Raw genomic sequence first — 19,804 nt, forward strand, 5'->3', positions numbered from 1 at the left:
ACAAACTTTCTTAATTTTATTATTGAATTAATTGCTTTATTTATGAGCTTTTCATGTATATGCTTATTTTAACATGAAATATTATACAAGTATCCATATAGAACCTATTTAGAAAAAAAAATCTAAAATTAGGCACTTGTAATTTTCTAATTGGTTATTAGAAAATTTAAACGCACTAAGAACTAATTAAAAAAGAATAAATAGCTAGTTTTGAATTTTTTTTCTTTTCAAATAAACTTTATATGAGTATTTGTACAATATGTCATGTAAAAATGAATTTTTTTATTACTAAAAACCTATTTATTTATTGGCCAATTGCCTACTTGGTAAACCACCTGATGAAATGTCACTAGTATTGATTCGAATTTTGAGGAACTTTTAGCTAGTTGATTTAATTATTGTACATTGTGGGCTTGTGTAATGACTTTCGTTGGGCCCTTATTGGTCACTTCTTGGGCTGGTTCGCCCTGCTGTTCTATTTTTTCGGTTTGGGCTCTTGAGCTAAGGCATAAACACCATGTTTAACAATTCTCAGGAATTCTATAGTGGGTTTTATTTAGGCAAAAGGTCACTTTCGGTTCCTGTAGTTTGCCGTTTTTACCACTTTGGTCCCTGTAGTTTCAATTTGGTCAATTTTGCCCCTGTACTTTCAATTTCAAGCAATTTAAGGACAATCTAGATTTTCTGTCAAATTTCTTTAACACCCGTCATCTTTTGGTCATGTGCCCCTCACGTGGAGGGGCAATTTCATCAAATCGTGCCCACCTAAAAGCTGCCCTCTCTCTTTCTTCTTCGGATGCAACTTTGGGATTGTGGGTTAGGGTTCTTCAAAAAATTTCAGACCTGTGGGTTCTTCAAAAAATTTCAGACCTGTGGGTTCTTCGAAAATGTCAAAATATGCTACCAGCCAAGCTCCAAAATGCCCATTTTGTAATGGTAAAATGAGAATAGCAACTTCAAAGACTGATAGGAGTCGTGGAAGACGATTCTGACTCATCACTACTGTCCTCTATTCTCCACCTCCTACCCTCAACATAAGTGTCTTCTTCACTGTCCTCTTCTTCACTACGTACCCTCTTCTTCACTACTCTCCTTTTCTCTATCCTCTTCATGAACAACATTCTCAGCAATTTGAGAATGCACAGGGACCTCCACAGTTCCTACATTTTCATTCCCCACTTGTACATTGACTTGAGTCACCTGTGATTGTTGACTAAAAAGCTCATCAAAAAACTCATCTGGGACCTCATCAAATGCTCCGGTATAAGGAAATTGGGGTAGCCCAATGTCTGAATTTTTTTGACAGAAACAACGTTTATATAATTGAAATGCATGTATCTCGTACACTTTATGCAAACAGGAGGAACTTTATGCAAACAAGGAGGGACCACAACAAATACAGATACCATATTTATTCATTTACTTCCTAAAGTCTTAACTTTTTCCAGCAACCATTCCACTAAGAGACAAGTCCTAACCCAGTACACTACACCTTTTCAAAACTAGAATCTGACAAAGCAAAAAAATCAGAATATGACAAACCCACCACAACTCCAGCACTAACTCACCAAAACAATTCAATAAAGAATGCATTGAAAGCCTAAACAACTTGGAATATTGAAAGCCCAACAATTGAATAAAGATCCCAAACCAACTTGAACCTAATTTTAAAATCGAGCTCTCACCTTGTTTATTCCAGCATCCACTTCCTTCACCTCTCTTCTTCATTGTTGATGATGTGAAAGTCTAAATCCAGCAAAATAGTGTCTTGTTTCGAAATTGATATTCAAACCCTAACTGTACTCTGCCCAAAGTCACGACTTCAGTGTAATAGAGAAACGCGCAGCTTTTTTTTTTTTTTTTTTTTTTTTTTTGTGGGTCTCAAGAAGAAAGAGAGAGGGCAGCTTTTAGGTGGGCTCGATTTGACGAAATTGCCCCTCCACGTGAGGGGCACGTGACCAAAAGATGACGGACGTTAAAGAAATTCAACAGAAAATCTCAATTGTCCTTAAATTGCTCGAAATTGAAAGTACAGGGGCAAAATTGACCAAATTGAAACTACAGGGACTAAAGTGGTAAAAATGGCAAACTACAGGGACCGAAAGTGACCGTTTGCCTTTTATTTAAGACTAATCGTTGAATCAAATTGGTTAGCGGTTGAAAAAAATTGGTTAGTTTGATCCAACGATCAGATTAAGAATGTCTGCAATTTTTTTGTTTTTAATGTGGAAATTATGAAAATATACAAGACTCCTACTGTAATAGTCTCTAGTCTAGCCCCAAGCCCCCAATAATTCAAGCACGTTTCATGGTGGGACGAAGCAGAAGAGCTTTAGGTGGAAGAACCCACCTAAAGCACCCTAAAGATCCTTAAGCTTGCACACCCTTAAGAAAACAAGCTGGCTTATGTTTCTTTTAAGAACGAAATTTGCGAAAAGCACTCTTGCACATATTTGCAAATACATTAAATGGCCAAATTTCTGAGTCTATGCATTCTGCAAGGAATTAATTCCACAAACTTCATGCCCGGAAAATTATAAAAACAAGATCACTGGTTTTCACTCTACATATATCATGACGAACCCAGCACAAAACAACTAACTATTCGCTAATTTTAAAACAAGATCACTGGTTTTCATCATGAGCGCTTGATCAACATTTGGAGTTTATGTGTGGTTGCCGTCCTCCTTTTATTATACAAGCAATAAATTTCTTCACTTACAAATACAATCAGGCCAACATAATGGATCGCATTCCTCTGAAAGCAAGTGATGGGGAGCATCCAGCTCTATAGGTTCTAGCTCTCTGGATTCCATGGCGACTTGGTCTAGTTTTGACCTTCGGCTCTCTTTGGCAAACCTGCAACTCACCATACAACTCTTTAAGGAAACAAAATGACATTATAAAAATTTAGAAAGAGGTTTACGATTTTGTTAGCATAATAATGTCATAAATTCTCAGTACAAGGCGTTGGTGCTTTGTTAATGGATGCATTTTGTATAACGTATCGATAATATGTTCGTACGTTTTGTTATTAACGTGTTGTCAACAATAACATCGACACCTTATCAATACCATATTGAGAGTTCGTACTTCAGAGACAGAAGAGGGAGACAGAGGCAAAGATTATTACTTGCTGCTGCAATAACCAGGAGGACAACCAAGCAAACCAATATGAGTGAAGCCTTAGTCATCTTGCTGGAAGCTGTAGTTCGGGCTCTGAATATGGGGACAGATTTATAGGTTTTAAATTGTCTGCTGACGTTAATGGCATCTTAAAACGATGATCAGCTTCAGTTGTCACCAGCACATCTCTTTTGTATTTGCTCTCTAAACTAATTGCAACTAGGTACAAGAGAAATCTTTAACTATTTGTAACAAGACTTGACTAACTCAACTTGACCTCAACTAAGGAAGGTGTATTCAATTTAGATATTACATGATTTTAAAAGAGTTATAAAGTTGATGGAGTTTAATTGAATTTAATTGAGTTTGACTGAATTCTACAAATTCCACATAGATTTTGACTGAATTAATATATAGATTTTAACTGAGTTTGTTAGAATTTTATTATTGATTTTAATGGAGTTTAAAAAGTCTGAATTGAATACACCAAGAATTGAATAGACTTTTATAAAGAGTTCTGTTATTTCCACCCCCAGTCCTATTTTCCCACCCACCATGTAAATTTGAAAAAACAAAGTCCTATTTTTACACCCACCATTATTCCTAAAATACCCTTTAATTATTAATTCAAGCAAATTATCCTTACTTTCATTCAAAGCATGCTTCAAACCTTCACCCTTGTCAATCAAAACGCGTGGGATCCTCTGTAAAGTATTATTAAAAATTAAAAAATAAAGAAAATCGCTCTCAATGTTCATCGTCTATCCACCGAAAGAAAACAATATATAAATTTGAAAAAAACATAATCCTATTTTTACACCCACCATTATTCCTAAAATACCCTTTAATTATTAATTCAAGCAAATTATCCTTACTTTCATTCAAAGCATGCTTCAAACCTTCACCTCTGTCAATCAAAACGTGTGGGATCCTCTGTAAAGTATTATTAAAAATTAAAAAATAAAGAAAATCGCTCTCAATGTTCATCGTCTATTCACTGAACGAAAACAATAACGGAGAGAAAAGCCAAAATTAGAAAGAAGATGAAGAGTAAACTGAGCAAATGGAATAGAAAGCATGTGCCCTTGGGTTTAGAAACTGAGGAGAAATCTGATGGAATTGGATTGGACCCAATTGGAAATTTTGAAGTTTTATTAGAATTTTGATTTGGGTTTGGTCGGGATGAGGGAGAGAGGGAGGGGTTGGGGTTTGACAAGGATGAAGGAGAATATGTGTTTTTTTAATCTAAAGTCCTTAAAAGTCATTTTACAAATGGATAAATTTGTTTTTATATTTTGAAGATAAGGTGGATGGAAATAGCAGCACTCTTTATAAAATCGTGATTGAATACACCTAAATTTTTAAACTTCTTTAAAAAAATTTAAAATCTAAATTGAATACACCCTCCTAACAAAATTTGACTTTCTCACAAACTGCTGACTGTTGGCTTTGCAAGGTGTTTGCAAGCAAAGTTTGAGTTGAAATATAGAGCTCTTTATAAAACCTAGTCATAAATGTAGATTAATTTGGGTTGAATGGCTCAAATAAGTGGTTGTGGGTTTGACCATTGGGTCATGCCTAATTAATGTATATTTAATTAATCAAAAAATAGCCTTGGTTCTGTGATTTAAATTAAACATGATTAGTTAATTAAAACAGTTAATTTTTAATTGACTGTTTTATTTATTGTTTTATTTAATTGTTAAATTCAATTAAATACTTATTGTTGTTCCGCCAACACTAACTAGGCTCATGTGTCCAAGTCTCACTGTTGGCTTCGGACTCCTCCTCAAATATATTTTCCTCTTCCTTTCTTTCTCTCACCATATCTCATCAACTTATTCTTTTCTTCCTTCTCTCAGCCATCACCACCGCAGACCCTGCCACCCGGAGGACTGCCCTAATGCTTCATGATGCCGCCACCAAAGACTCATGCAACCGCCTCATGAATTTCTTGCCTTTCACTACAAAAAATAGTCCTAATGGGGAGTCTCTTTTAAAAATGGATTATAACAGTCTCATTATTTTTTTTTTCTGCTGACGTTAATGGCATCTTAAAACGATGATCAACTTCAGTTGTCACCAGCGCATCTCTTTTGTATTTGCTCTCTAAACTAAGTTACAAGAGAAATCTTTAACTATTTGTAACAAGAGTTGACTATTTTATTTTTTGGGACTGAAGACGAGACCTCAACTAACAAAATTTGACTTTCTCACAAACCGTTGACTGTCGGCTTTGCAAGGTATTTGCAAGTAATGTTTGGGACTGATTCTTTAGGAAGCGCTTTGGATCATAAGCGCTTCTAACAAAAGCGCTTTTATTATAAAGTTGTTGAAAATTTCATAAAAAATCGAAGTGCTTTCTAAAGAAACACATGATAGGTGCTTCTCCAGAAAGTGCTTTTATGGCCCATAAGCACTTCTAAACTCTTCTGTCAAACGCCGTTAGAAGCGCTTTTATTTGTCATAAAGCACTTTTAACCCTTCTATAAACACTCCCAAACAGGCCCTTAATCCCATATTGGAAAACTGGAGTTCCCTTGAGCTCTTTAGAAGACCTAGTCATAAATGTAGAATAGTTTGGGTTGGGCCATCCAATTGGCCCAAATAAGTGGCTTGTGGGTTTCACATTGGGTCATGCCTAATTAATATATACTTAATTAATCAAAAAATCGCCTCGATTATGTGATTTAAATCAAACCCGATTAGTTAATTAATTATTTATATTATTTTAAAATTCAAATATCATATAATGTTTTTGTCTACAAGCATTGAGTAGGGGCGAGTTTATCTCAACCATCACCACCGCAGGCCCTGCCACCCGGAGGACTGCCCTAATGCCTCATGATGCCACCACCAAAGACTTATACAACCTCCCTCATGAATTCCTTGCCTTTCACTACGAAAAATAGTCCTAATGGGTACTCTCTTTTAAAAACGGATATATAACAGTCTCATTCTTTTTTGAAATGGAAACAGTTTTTTAGATCAGTATGAGTAAATATAATTCCAATTGTCATCTGTGTGCTTTGTTTAAAAAAAGTTATATGAGCTTTATTTATTTACTACATTAACTGCAGCAAGAAGGGATTATATTCTGATTTCGAATGGGCTTTAAATAGCTATGTTTGTCCTTTTTCAGACAAGAATCACAACTCTTCAGCACAATTATGTCTGTTAATTCAAAATTTAAAAATTAAATTCGAATTAACACTTATATAATAGAAATTAATTTATTGTTAAACACAATTCAAGACAAAAGCCAAGGGTATGGGCTAAAGTCAAGCCCACTTCCAAGGCCATTCAAAGTTAATAAGAAGGAAAGATAAATCGTTATAAAGTGTTGAGTGATTTTGTATTTTTCAATGTGGGATTCTATTTTTCTATTCAAACTACCAACAATTGTTGCCTGCATATTGTTGGTGAATCCCAACCTCTGTAATTCATCAATAGTTTGGAATCACTCACGAGCTCGTGGACGATTATATTCCTAACATTTTTTTATATTGAAAACAGGACATAAGTTAGAAGAGCTCCCCCTAACCAAATGAAAAAACAAAACCCACCCACCATAAATCCTAACAATTTCAAGTGGTGAGATGGGTTGAGTTGACACAAAAGTTCAGGATTTCCACATGTGGTTATTCCAGTCCCATGTGCATAAGATAAGCATTGTACGTATTAAATCGATCTTCCTTTTGTTAGTTATAATATGATTTAGGTGATTCAAGTTGTTTTATATCCATTGGCTGGTTTGGACTTTGGGGCCTCTATTGCTCCTTCGGTGCGCTATTGGGCAGTATTGACCAAGGTTTACCATGTTATGCGGATCTAGGCATGCACGTTGTTGCAATTTGCAAAGGTCAAAAGTGTATCTATGCTTCGAAATCTCCATGTCTTAGCCTTCAATTGTTTGTATATGTTTGTTTAAGCACTCTCTCTCTCTCTCTCTCTCTCTCTCTCTCTCTCTCTCCATGGACATGGATCGAGTTTGAATCCATTGAGCTTCAACCAAAATTGACCATGTTCAAGTTCCCTGATACTAACTTCAACAGTACACAGTTCCTTACAGTTAATTATATGATGATAACCTCACACTAATCGCAAATTGTATCACCCCTTGAATCCATAAAAGAGATAGCGATATTCCGAATTCATCCAGAAATAGCGATATTATGAAATCGAACTTGTAATGGACATTTATCTCAATATTCAAAATAAGTGTAACTCTCTTGGCATTCGTTTGCTATTAAATGAAACAATAATGATATAAGAATGGATTGTTAATTAATTAATTTTTTAGTCTCTTGTGCTAGCATATATAAATTACTAATGGGCTGCCACTACTTACAAGTTACAACCATTATTATGTAAGTTGACTTTCTCCCTCTCCTTTTTATTTTCTTTCTCTAGGCAAAGTCAATTGATTCTCATTTGTCCATTCTACATATTAGTTCCTTCTTATAATATTTTACACTGTCAATGAACCTAATCGCTTCTTCCTCAGTAGATTATTTTGAAAACTACTGATATTTTAATTACAATATCTCATCATAAATTATTCTTTATTTTTTATTTCTGAAAAATGGAAGTAATTAATATCTGATATGCTCTAGAAAAGACTATAGGATCGCAAGTGCTAACAATATATTAACTACATGTAGTTTTATTTTTTTAGTCAAAAGGCGATAACATTTTATTCGAGGAGAAGAATAAAACAAGTACAAAAATCGGGCTATGTCTTAGAGGCTAAACTAAGTACATGTAGTTTAGTTGTATAAATCCCAACGCATATAGTTAGGTACCCTCATACCATTTCTTTGTTCTCATTCCATCTCTTTGCTTCATCTCTAAGTGACCTGAACAAACAAAGACAGCACAAACACCAATGGCCTCGGATTCCCCACTTCAATCCAAGTCTCTCTACACCTCAAATATCTTCTTCCTTTTTCTTCTCCTCTCAACAAATCTCCTCACTTTGTTCTTTTCCTCATCCTTTTCCATCTGCTCTCTCAAATCTCTCTCCACCGCAGCAACCACCGCTGACCTTGCAACCCCAACCACGGGATTAAACCTCCCGGAGGCTCCTACGGAAGACACATCCGATCTCCCACCCGAATTCCTTGCCTTTGCATCCGGACAACTCCTCCCATTTGGCTACAACATCAACTTTGACTCCAACACCATTTACCCTGCAGTTGGCCAAGCATGCACGCTTTTCCCCGATCTCCTCAGCCGCTTCATGTCCTACAAAGTCAACGGGTCGTGTCCGGATGACGAGTTTTTAGCCCAAAGGCTCCTCCTCAAGGGCTGCGAGCCCTTACCCCGCCGCCGCTGCCGCCCTGCCTCAAACGCTAACTATGTGGAACCCTATCCTCTTCCCAAAAGCTTCTGGTCCACACCATCCGACTCCTCAGTCGTATGGACAGCTTACAAATGCAAAAACTACAGCTGCCTCGTCAACAGAAAGAAAAACAATAAGGGTTTTGACGACTGCAAAGACTGCTTTGACCTCCAAGGAAATGAGAAGACTCGTTGGGGAAAAGGCAAAGGAGGAGGGCTAGACTTCGGTGTGGATGAAGTCTTGGGGTTCAAGAAACCCGGGACGATACGAATCGGGCTGGACATTGGCGGCGGAGTGGCCACATTCGCTGTGAGAATGAGGGAAAGGAACGTCACAATTGTGACAACTTCAATGAACTTGAACGGTCCTTTTAACAGCTTCATAGCTTCAAGAGGGGTTGTGCCTTTGTACATAAGCATTTCACAGAGACTGCCTTTTTTCGATAACACTTTGGATATTGTGCATTCAATGCACGTTTTGAGTAATTGGATACCAACGACATTGCTTCATTTTGCGGTGTTTGATATCTACAGAATCCTTAGGCCTGGGGGGTTATTTTGGCTTGACCATTTTTTCTGTGTAGGTGAGCAGTTGGAAGAGGTCTATGGACCGCTCATTGAGAGCGTTGGATTCAAGAAGTTGAAGTGGGTTGTTGGGAGGAAGCTTGATCGTGGGCCGGAGCGACGGGAGATGTACCTTTCGGCTTTGCTGGAGAAGCCATTGAAGAATTCTTGGTGATTAATTTGTTAACAAAGAGAAGAAAGGAAAAAAAAAGAAAAAGAAGCCTGAGCTGGCTTTTGTTTGTTGTAAGAGTTTTGTTTTTGTTTGGTTTTTTTTTTTATATTAAGTACATAGAAGAATATTGGAGACTGAGGTATGAGAGATGTGAAGTAGAACAAGGAAGAACACACATTTTATAAAATGAGGTATTCTTAAATTCCAGCATCCCTAATATGCATGTTTGCATGAAGAAATTAATTTTACTCTAACCAAAATTGGTGGGCTCCACCTCTATTAGAGAGGTGGTATGAATGTGGTATGAAAAATGTGGTAAGCCTAGCATTACCCTTTATCATTGGAAAATGCTAGGCTTACCACATTTTTCATACCACATTTATACCATCTCTCTAATAGAGGTGGGCCCCATTGTATTGGTGGGCTCCACCTCTATTAGAGAGGTGGTATGAATGTGGTATGAAAAATGTGGTAAGCCTAGCATTACCCTTTATCATTGGAAAATGCTAGGCTTACCACATTTTTCATACCACATTTATACCATCTCTCTAATAGAGGTGGGCCCCATTGTATTGGTGGGCTCCACCTCTATTAGAGAGGTGGTATGAATGTGGTATGAAAAATGTGGTAAGCCTAGCATTACCCTTATCATTGGAAAATGCTAGGCTTACCACATTTTTCATACCACATTTATACCATCTCTCTAATAGAGGTGGGCCCCATTGTATTGGTGGGCTCCACCTCTATTAGAGAGGTGGTATGAATGTGGTATGAAAAATGTGGTAAGCCTAGCATTACCCTTTATCATTGGAAAATGCTAGGCTTACCACATTTTTCATACCACATTTATACCATCTCTCTAATAGAGGTGGGCCCCATTGTATTGGTGGGCTCCACCTCTATTAGAGAGGTGGTATGAATGTGGTATGAAAAATGTGGTAAGCCTAGCATTACCCTTTATCATTTGATTGGAGATCATAAATAATCTCGACTCTAAATGCCAACTAATTATACATTGATGGTATTCCCAACAACATATCGCACTTAGAATGAGAGCATCATGTCATTTTCTCTCAATCTAAGCAAAAGATTATAAAATAATACGGTAGTACGGTCACGTGGTATCATGCACTTAATTAGACTTTGTAAGTTGGTGTGTTTTGTAGGACATGAAACCAAGTAGATAGATTTGATAATATAAAAAATTAGATAAATAAATAAATCTTTAGTCAAAAGGCATAGGCTGCATTTGGATTAAAGTAATTTGATAGAAAAAATTTGGATTTTTTTTTTGGTCAAGGTTAATTTTTCTAAAAGAACTAGAACACAACGGATATTTCAAATTTTATTTTATTTTTAATTCAAATCATGAAATTATGTAAATTCCTAATATTGGGTTTAAAATCCCAGATTCCCAGCCAGGCAAGCATCTTGAGGATGCATGAACTATCAGACAAGTTTCCAAACTGTCACATTTATGTCCAAATTTCTTGAATTACGATTTTGTCCTCTTCCAAGGCAATTTCCAGGTGGACCTGAGGTTGGATAAATAAATAAATAAATATATATATATATATATATATATATATATATATATATATTCTTTTAGAAAATTAATAAAATCAATACGTTGTAAAATTGAAAATATTAAAAAAGAATGCATGCATATATAACACTTCTGGCTTACAACCTGGAAAAAAAAGAAGAAAAAAAGTAACTTTTTCTTGGCCATATTCAACCCCTCGATTTCATCGACCAGTCAACAAAAAAAGAAAAGTAGAAGCTGTTACATTCTAAACATGAACTCTTCCCTAATAATATTAAGTAGACAAGTTTTCCTAATTGTTTTTTTCTTCTTCTTCTTCTTCTTCTTCTTCTTCTTCTTCTTCTTCTCTTCCCATTCTTCGTAATTGTTTGATCCCTATTTTCATGATTTGAAGTGAAGGATGAGTTCATCTGCGTTTAGTTTAATGCAAGAGGTACGGGACCACAAATTAATATTGCATTTCCTTTTGTCTTTGTTGCAAATAATTAAATCTCAATATTATTTTGTTCTTTGCCTTGATTATGTTTCATTATACATTTGAACTCAAAGTTAATCTTGTAGTTTATGCTATACTTAGTCAGCAGATGAGCTAATTAATTATATGTCTTATTCCCATCTACTTGTTCGTACCACAGGATTGGGATAGTTGTGGAACTAGCTTCTCCAACATATATATGGTTGTGTATTTTAGTATTGTATGTATTAGAATGGGACAATCTAGCTAACCCAGAATCAATTAACAATGGGTTGAGAGCTTAAAATCTTTTAAACTATTAGGCAAGGCTTCCCTTTCTCAGTGTCTTTTAAACTATTAGGCAAGGCTTCTCTTTCTCAGTGTGAGATCAACACACAATACACTCGAGTATTGAGTTACTCAAGTCAAATAAGTGGACAACATATATTATTCGGTGAAGTGAAAGTACGTGTGTCCGTTACGGTCAACATGTGGATAATATGCTCTGATACCGTATTAGAATGTAAGCATTGAGCCCAACTCAATTGACAATAAATGAAAGGGTCCAAGATCTTTTAAACTATTGAGAAAGACTTCCCTTTTTCATTGTGGGATATGTACTCAACATCTTGATCACATCCCACACAAACTCTCTTGTACTGATGAGCTATTAGCCTCTTGCAAACATTACTTTGTAAATTTAAACTGTTGAAGATTGTAAGAGTATCACACTAAAAACTTGAAAAAATGAAAATTACAATATCTAAGTTTGTACTCCAACTAGTAATAATAATGAGGCCTTTTGTAATAAAACATCATACATGTTGGACTACACATGTGATTAAGTTAGGGATAACATCGATGTTGGTGGTAATGGACCGCTTGTTCATCTCTATGAAATCTCAACCTCAATGAGTAAAAAGAGGCAGAAAAAAACAATTAATTACTTTTGAATGCAATCATGTTCCACTACATGCATTGAATCTCTAGATTAGATCAATAAGTAGGTTCAAGCTCGTACAAAAAGGAATTCATGAAATGTAAATAGCTATAATCCTCCAAATAACTATTACCCTTCTATTGAGGGATTTATTTGAGGGACACTTTGTAGGATCCATTACAAATTTTATTTCAACGACCTGAACTGTCTATTTTTCATGTCTTCATTCATAAATCATCCTTGCAACAAATTAGGCAAATTGAAAACCATTAAGACATCTAGTTGTGAATAATAAAATAGATGAACACGGTGCTTCCAGAAAATACTAAAATGAGAAAAATTAATTGAATGGTCAAATGACTTTAGATTCAAACAATTTTTGCCAGAGATGCAATACATAGTGGGCTCACAAGGGTCCCTCAAATATTATTTGATGGATCCCTCAATTTAAACTTTTATTTTAATGTTACTATTTAAAAGATAGATTTTCATATTGGAATTCCCCCATATTATAAGAAACCACAATGAGTTATAATCAAAATAAAACTTAAAAAATATAGAAATTAAATTGTAACTGCCCAAATGTGGAAAAATGAAAACGAAAAAATTGGGCGTTACGAAGAAGAAATGATAAGGGAAGCTATTGCTAGAGGAGTAGAGAGATAAAGAGAGTGATGGTAGCTATTATAGGAAATACAGAGTAATGAGAAAATTGGGGACATACTAGGTATTTTCTTACAAAAGGGTGACCAAACCACTTCTTTTAAATAGTAGTATAGATGCTAACGACAATGGAAAATGGCATTGACTTGCAAACTAGTGGTCTCAAGTTTAAAGCACTTTTGTAGTGTGTATGTAAAAAACTCTTCTCCCCCTTGTAGTTTAGACTACTGCTTGTATTCAAAATAGTAGTACATATTATATTATATTAAAATCTCATATTTTCTACAAGTTATTTAACCATCGTATTAAGTATAAGAATCAAACACCTAACCATTTTAAAGACTAGGGCTCGTTTTGATCGTGGATTGAACTTCTTGGGAATAATAAACTTCCCATGTCTAATCCCACGAGATGGGAATGGAAGATGTTCATTCCCATGTTTGGGAACACTTGGAAATGAGGACTAGGAAATTTAACTTTCTCTCATTCCCATGTTTGGTTAGTGGAGTATTAGGAATGAAAAGTTGTTCGGTCTTCCAACAATACCCTTGATTTTTTATTATTAAAAGTTATTAATATGAAGAGTTTTTTAAGGGTCAAAATTGATATTTAAAAATAATAACATAGGTAAGTTAGACTTAAAAAACTGAATTAAATGCTTTCCCAAGCCCAGGGGGAAAGTTTCTCTCAAGGTGAGCCAATGGTATGAAATTTCCCCTACATGGGAAGTCCATATCCATGAGTCCAGAATTACATTCCCAAGATAACACTGAATGCAATTTGAAACCCATTCCCAAGCTCCTAAACCTTGAACCAAACAAGTAACGCTTTTCTCGACCAACAAAAACACGACAATTTGGCAGACATGGGTTACACCAGTTAGCCAAGAAAGTTAGCATGCCCTCTTGTACTCAAGTTTGAGTCCCCCTTCCTATAAATTAGATAAATTTAGAGTAATTTAGACTATTGCTTGTATAAAAAAAAACACACACACACACGACAATTTCACCACTTGCTGAGTTGTAAATGCTGACGTATTTCATCGCAATGGAATTTTTTAAAATGTGAGAATATATCTTGCCACGATATGGGATGAAATTTTCACATCATCACCTAAAACACTTGTTGGTGACGAAAGTTTAACTGTTACAATAAAGTCATGTTTACTTATCAGAAATGAGAGAAACCGTGAATTGAGGAACTTAGCAATAGAGGAATTAATGATTTGGAATCAAATCAACTACTTCCCTAGATCTCATTCATGATTTGGAGTGTATTTATTATGGATTTTTGGAACCACATAAACCTTGGAACGCAGGGAGATCATGAAATGCAATCATTCCAATACCAATGTGTTAGTGAACACAGTAGAAGCAGGAATTGGAATCATTCCAATACCCATTCTTGATACTGTAGTTATTTTCATCTATAGGGAAAATTTTCACTCACATGTTTACTTACAAGCAATGGAGGAAGTCATGAATTGGGGAACTTAAGAATAAGGGAATATGGACTTGGAATCGGATAAACTTCTCCCCTACTTGATCTAATACCTAGTTTTGAGGGTATTTGATTACGGTTTTTAACATAAAACCCACATAATTTTTTATTCCTTATGTGTAAGTAAACGCGTGAGAAGGAATTGGAATCATTCCAAAATCCATTTGTTAGTAAACAAACAGTTTCCGATACTCATTCCTAATAAATAAATGTGAATAATAGTTAATGAATGTATCACCCATTTGACAATGAAACAAAAATTTTGTCCCCAAAATATGAGCGATTTTTTTTTCTTTTTTTTTAAAATTTTTAAATTGATATAAAAATGCACAATAACTTTTAGTTGATCTTTTGTGGGGTTTTGTTCATCTCTCTTCGGGTTGCATACTTCATTCTAATGAGTTATTTTCTGTGATAGTTTCAATTGAGTTTGCTTGCTGCTCGTGATTGGGGTCATGTTTGGTTGGAGAGTGACAACAGTCTGCTCTTTCTTGTCTTTAGTCGTACAAAAATCTTTATCCCAATTTGGGATTAGGTGCTTAGAGTACGGTTTTGGCATGATGTCCCTAATGTTGATCTCTTGTCACTCTTGCAACCTTGGCTTCCTCTCTTCATTAATAAACGCATGCCCTTGATTTCTAACTAGATAAAAATAAAACAAAAACAATAAAAAATAATTGTTGTACATTAGGCTCCCATTTGTTGTATACCACTCTAAATGAGTTGATTATCATATTCTCTTGTATAAATTGTGTGACCTTCAAGCATACCGCACTTTGTAGGTTGAAGAAGCAGTTCCCAGTGGAAATCAAAAGCCAGAATGGCTTGAATCATTTTTAGGAAAAACCTTCTTTGACGACTGTTTAGCTCATCCTATACGCAAGAATGAGTTGAATAAGTACTGTATCAATTGTAACAAGTCAGCTTGCCAGTACTGCATGGCTTCAGGTGCTCATCGCCTACACAGAATATTGAAAGTTTACAGGCACGTCTATAGGGATGTTGTTTCACTTGCTGCCATGGAAAAGTATATTGATTGTTCCCAAATTCAGGTACATTTGAGTTCATGTATATATTAATATTATATATTCTGTGCTGTGCATTCCCTTTTCAAAATTATTGCTTGTGTTGTTTTCCTTCTTTTCATTCTGGTTTTCTTTCAGCCATATAGATGCAACAAGCGATTGGTTATATCTCTGAGTCCTCTCCCCCACTCCGGCCCGACATCTAACACTGGGGCAGCATGTGAGACCTGTAGAAGAAGATTAACTGAACCAGAGCTCTTTCGCTATTGCTGTATTGCTTGCAAGGAAATTATCTGACTCTGCTGTCTATTTATATATATTCTGTGTATATTTATCCACTATATATGTATGTTATTATATTGGTTTGATTTTACGTTGATTTTACGTTTGATTCAATTTGTTTAGAATTTATGCTAAAACTTCAGGTCGTAGCGTTTTCAAGGAAGGCCAGCGACTCTGATCCTCCATTTCTTGCCGTCCAGAATGTAGACAAGGACAAGCAGAAGAGGGTTCTGTCACCTGAAAAATGTTCACGCAAAAGAAAGGGAAAACCTTTCAGAGCTCCTCTTTTCTAAAAGCCATACGTGAGTTCACTTGCTTCATGTTTAAAAACCCAAGTAAATCACTTTTTGCAGTAATGTAATTAATTTAACAATGAAAAAATTTCTCAGTCAAACCTGCTTTCTTGTTTTCTTTTCAGCTCTTTTTTCAATCTCTCATATCTAGAATATCATGGAAGGCCTTCTTCAAGAACTGTACAAATACAGCATCACCAGACAGCCTGACTCTGTGTGTGGAAGTGAGAGAGAGAGAGAGGGAGAGAGATGAGCATGACTCAAAAGAATTCTTTATTATTGACTTTATCTGTCCAAAAGAATGAACTCGAATCTGAAATTTACAATTACTATTTTCGAAGCAACAAGATTAGCAAATCTATATGCATTTCCCTCTTCTAGTTATTCAGTGTGTGCAGAAAATAGAGAAAGCATCAGAACAGTCAAATCTAAGACAAGGTTCAAATTTAGGCGGCACCAGTGAAAGACAACATGCTGAGCACACAAACAGCGGAGGAACAGTATCAGCATCCTCAATTCCACAGCAGCGTGTATGCTGCCACACCTCGCAGATGTCGCATGCCACCATCCTCTCCCCATCATCATCTCTAGCTCCACACTCACATCTCACCATCCAAGTGTCCGATCCACCTTCATACCTCAAAGGCGTGTCTAAATATATCCCAGTTCCTCTCACACCAACCTCTGCTCCCGATTGAACTACTCCAAAAAGTACTTCCATATCCTCCATTTCATCCAACCCTTCAATTCCTGTGACCACAAACCGTTCTGTGATACAATAAGTATCCCTCAGTGCGGTCTCAGCTGCTCGCTTTAGCTCTCCAATGGTTGCATGCAGTGGCATTACTACTATCTCACCAGGTGGCAGCTCTCTCTTGAACTCAATGTCCATGTCCATCGAACTGGGCAAGAGTTGGCAAATGAATGTCAACAACTGTTCTTCCTCATCCCTAAATGAACATTCCTTTACGAAGTGTTTGGTGTCCAATATTGCTCGAGTAGCCAACTCCACCAACTCTGATTCTGGGTGTCCCAATAGCACGTGCTCATACAGATAAAGCACATCGTTGTAAACATCAACTCCAGGAACTAGAGCAGCTGATGGAAGGGACTGAGGAAGTATCTCATTTTCAGGTTCAGGGACCTTAACTCCATCTGTAAGATCATGAACCGTATACTCCAAAATCCGAGTTGTTGGGTTCACTGCACGGCAGACAATGTGATTCCCAACAATCACATTGTTCAGTGATTTCAGCACATAATCCAACAAACCTGTATCTCCAATATGTAATCTAGCTGCATCTCGCACATCTTGCCGGGTCATCCCACCATGACTGAAGTCTCTCTCTTTCTTTTCTTGCAATGCATTCACTATCACATCTGCCGTAAACTCTAGTCTTCTCTGAGGCCATCTGCTATCCATGTGAGCAATAACAGTAGTGAACTTCCTATACCTCAGAGACTTTTCCTTCATTGGGGGCTTAATCTGGAGAGCTGCTCGGGTTGCAGGTTTTGCAGTGGAAGATGAAAATGTAGAAGTGGCCATTAATGATTTCTTCTGTGCAGGAACACTAGCCTTGACAGTCAGCATAAACCTGAGAAGATCTTTGATGGTGATCAATTGTGTTTCACTCAAATTTCTGTAATAACGAATTATTTGTTTGAGTTCTTCACACTGGTCCATATCACTGAAAGCCTGGATGATCCCTTCAAGTTCTAATGAGCTCAGAATCTTAAGTGATCTTTCATAATTGTGTTCTGTGACACCAAAGCTTCCGTGGCTGAACCTGTACCCCCATCGACCAAACCAAGAATGCCCATATGCAATACCATGGAGAAGGCGAAGATCCATAGACCGCTTTTTGGAGACATCCTCAACAGTGATTTTCCTGCAAAATAGAAGAAAGCATCAAAACCAGTTCATTGATTTTCAATAATATAATTGCGAAATCAAGAAATCTAGGGTTTTCCTATTACCTGGTTCGAAGATTTGTGCAAATTCTGTCCCAAAGATCCATAATTTCTCTCCCATAGAGATGCTTAGAACCCCCTTCAAGTCCATTGACGCAGACCAAGTGAGCATACCCATTACAGTGAATCAACCCATGCAATAGATGGGTCGGAATATCAAAGATGCCATCTTCCAGAGGCTTATGCCACTTATCATCCATTGGAATTATAATATGGTACTTTCGCTTTGAAACAAAATGATTACTCCAACCTAAACAAAAATAACATGTCATGTCCCAAGCAGAGAACAAGCTGAGTAGCTGAAGATGGAAGAATAGAAAAGCTAGAATGACAGTGCTATAGCAGAAAGGATAGAGTGCTGTGGAATGACAGCACAATCAACTAACAGAGTGCTGCGGATAAAGAAACCCAAAGGGTCTGGCATTGGTTTTATAGAAAAGGGAAATGCAAGTCATTGAACATGGATGGAATGAAAGAACTAGGAATCATTTCTGGGGTTAGGATTACAAACAAGTTCTCTAACTTAGGCTCCTTTCAGAGAAGGAAGAGTTAAATTCTTGATTTCGCAGAATCCAAGAACTAAAAGCAACCCTTAGTTTATATGCTCTAGTCTAAAACACAGAACTGTCCAGTCCAAGAAAAAATTAGAGGCAAAAAGGGTTTTCAGAAACCGCAAAATAGCGAGAAACCCACTTGAAAATCGAAAAACCAAGGGACAAAGGTAAAGATAAGCAATTGTTGGAACATCAATGACCAATTTCTAGCCCTAAACAAAAACTTGCCGAAACGCAATTGAGAAATCAAAGAGAAAAACACATTGGAACAGAGTAACAAGAGTTCTACAGCAGAAGCCAACTTTACAAACCAGCAAATAAAGTAAAAGATAAGCAATTTCTGAAACACCAATGATGAATTCCTAACCCTGCACCAAAATTTTAAAAAACCCAATTGAGAGAAATCGAAGAAACTATCAAATCAGAACAGAGAAATTCGAGTTCTACAGTAAAACCCCATTCGAAAAAAGAAGGAACAAAGTAAATCATGAGCAATTTTGGGACAAATAACAAATTCCTAACCGTGAACAAAAATTTGCAGAAACCCAAATGAGAAATCGAAGAAATAACCAAATTAGAAGAGAGAAATTCGAGTTCAAACCTGTGCACCGGCAGTGATCACAAAAGGGTCTTTCAGAGGTCTTCACATCTTCTTCAATGGTGTAAAGAGGAACAACAAGGCTTCTGTTGTCATGCACAAGAAGAGTGCACCAAGTGGGCATTCCCTGGACACTGTAGTCTTCAAGCTCAGCACATTCTTGAAGAAAGAGACGAATGTTTTCTCGAAATGGACCATTTGGACCGATTGGGCAACCAGGGTCGCAAAACGAACTGAACCCATAAATCTTTGGCCTTCGCTTCCTCTTCTTGCAAGCTTCAAGGATTGGAATTGACATGGTCTTCACTTTAAAGTTTCTAGCTTTAGCTTTCTCTCTCTCCTCCAAGACTTTGCTTTCTTGAAATCTTTAAAGACTTGGAGTTTGTAGCTTTAGCTATCTCTCTCTCCCCCTCTCCCTCCCTCTCTCTCTCTCTCTCTCTCTCTCTCTCTCTCTCTCTCTCTCTCTCTCTCTCTCTCTCTCTCTCCTCCAAGACTTCGTTTTCTTGAAATCGTTAAGGACTTGGAGTTTGTTGGGCGTTCGTCAGTTACAGGCTTGGCCTTTTCAGTTGTCACCGATACAATTTTCCCGCTCGAATTGGAATATGACTCAATGTACAAAATGGCCCTTACATATGACATATTTTTCAAGTTTACCTGTGGGCCGTGAGTTCTTAGCTGCTTGACCTTTACTTAGGGCTCTTCATCAGGCTGGGCCAAGGTTTCAGAGGGCCAGGCCGCCATGGGCCTAAACGGGTCAGACTTTTTTGAAAAAA

At 36.7% G+C, this 19,804-nt stretch overlaps 2 protein-coding genes and 2 long non-coding RNA genes across 4 annotated transcripts; 3 read left to right on the forward strand and 1 right to left on the reverse strand.

The window, feature by feature from the left end:
• The first annotated feature begins 7,979 nt into the window (after positions 1-7,979).
• On the forward strand, positions 7,980-9,208 carry LOC110771023 (putative methyltransferase At1g29790). Its single transcript, XM_021975258.2, has one exon. The coding sequence runs from the start codon at positions 8,015-8,017 to the stop codon at positions 9,206-9,208; it is 1,194 nt and encodes a 397-aa protein (XP_021830950.1). The 5' UTR covers positions 7,980-8,014.
• A 1,887-nt stretch (positions 9,209-11,095) lies between these two features.
• Positions 11,096-15,613, forward strand: LOC110771004 (uncharacterized). Its single transcript, XR_015834388.1, has 3 exons — positions 11,096-11,184; positions 15,091-15,360; positions 15,472-15,613. It is a non-coding gene; the product is annotated as an uncharacterized LOC110771004 (long non-coding RNA).
• A 149-nt stretch (positions 15,614-15,762) lies between these two features.
• LOC148295906 (uncharacterized) lies at positions 15,763-16,255 on the forward strand. The gene is made up of 2 exons (XR_015834432.1): positions 15,763-15,917; positions 16,034-16,255. It is a non-coding gene; the product is annotated as an uncharacterized LOC148295906 (long non-coding RNA).
• Positions 16,202-19,514, reverse strand: MMD1 (RING/FYVE/PHD zinc finger superfamily protein). Its single transcript, XM_088250136.1, has 3 exons — positions 19,035-19,514; positions 17,886-18,201; positions 16,202-17,797 (listed from the first exon to the last, which is right to left on the reverse strand). The coding sequence occupies exons 1-3, from the start codon at positions 19,327-19,329 to the stop codon at positions 16,294-16,296; spliced, it is 2,115 nt and encodes a 704-aa protein (XP_088106262.1). The 5' UTR covers positions 19,330-19,514; the 3' UTR covers positions 16,202-16,293.
• Between the last annotated feature and the right edge of the window lie 290 nt (positions 19,515-19,804).

Source organism: Prunus avium, chromosome 3 (genome assembly GCF_965620075.1).
Source record: "Prunus avium chromosome 3, drPruAviu1.hap1.1, whole genome shotgun sequence".
NCBI classification, from domain to species: Eukaryota; Viridiplantae; Streptophyta; class Magnoliopsida; order Rosales; family Rosaceae; genus Prunus; species Prunus avium.

Excerpts from the sequence above, each read along its gene's own strand:
- LOC110771023 (XM_021975258.2), top strand. The coding sequence starts at position 8,015 with ATGGCCTCGGATTCCCCACTTCAATCCAAGTCTCTCTACACCTCAAAT.
- MMD1 (XM_088250136.1), bottom strand. The coding sequence starts at position 19,329 with ATGTCAATTCCAATCCTTGAAGCTTGCAAGAAGAGGAAGCGAAGGCCA. Across the intron at positions 18,202-19,034 it reads TGATCACTGCCGGTGCACAG|CTTTTCTATTCTTCCATCTT; the intron begins GTTTGAACTCGA and ends CTGTCATTCTAG. Across the intron at positions 17,798-17,885 it reads TGCACAAATCTTCGAACCAG|GAAAATCACTGTTGAGGATG; the intron begins GTAATAGGAAAA and ends TCTATTTTGCAG.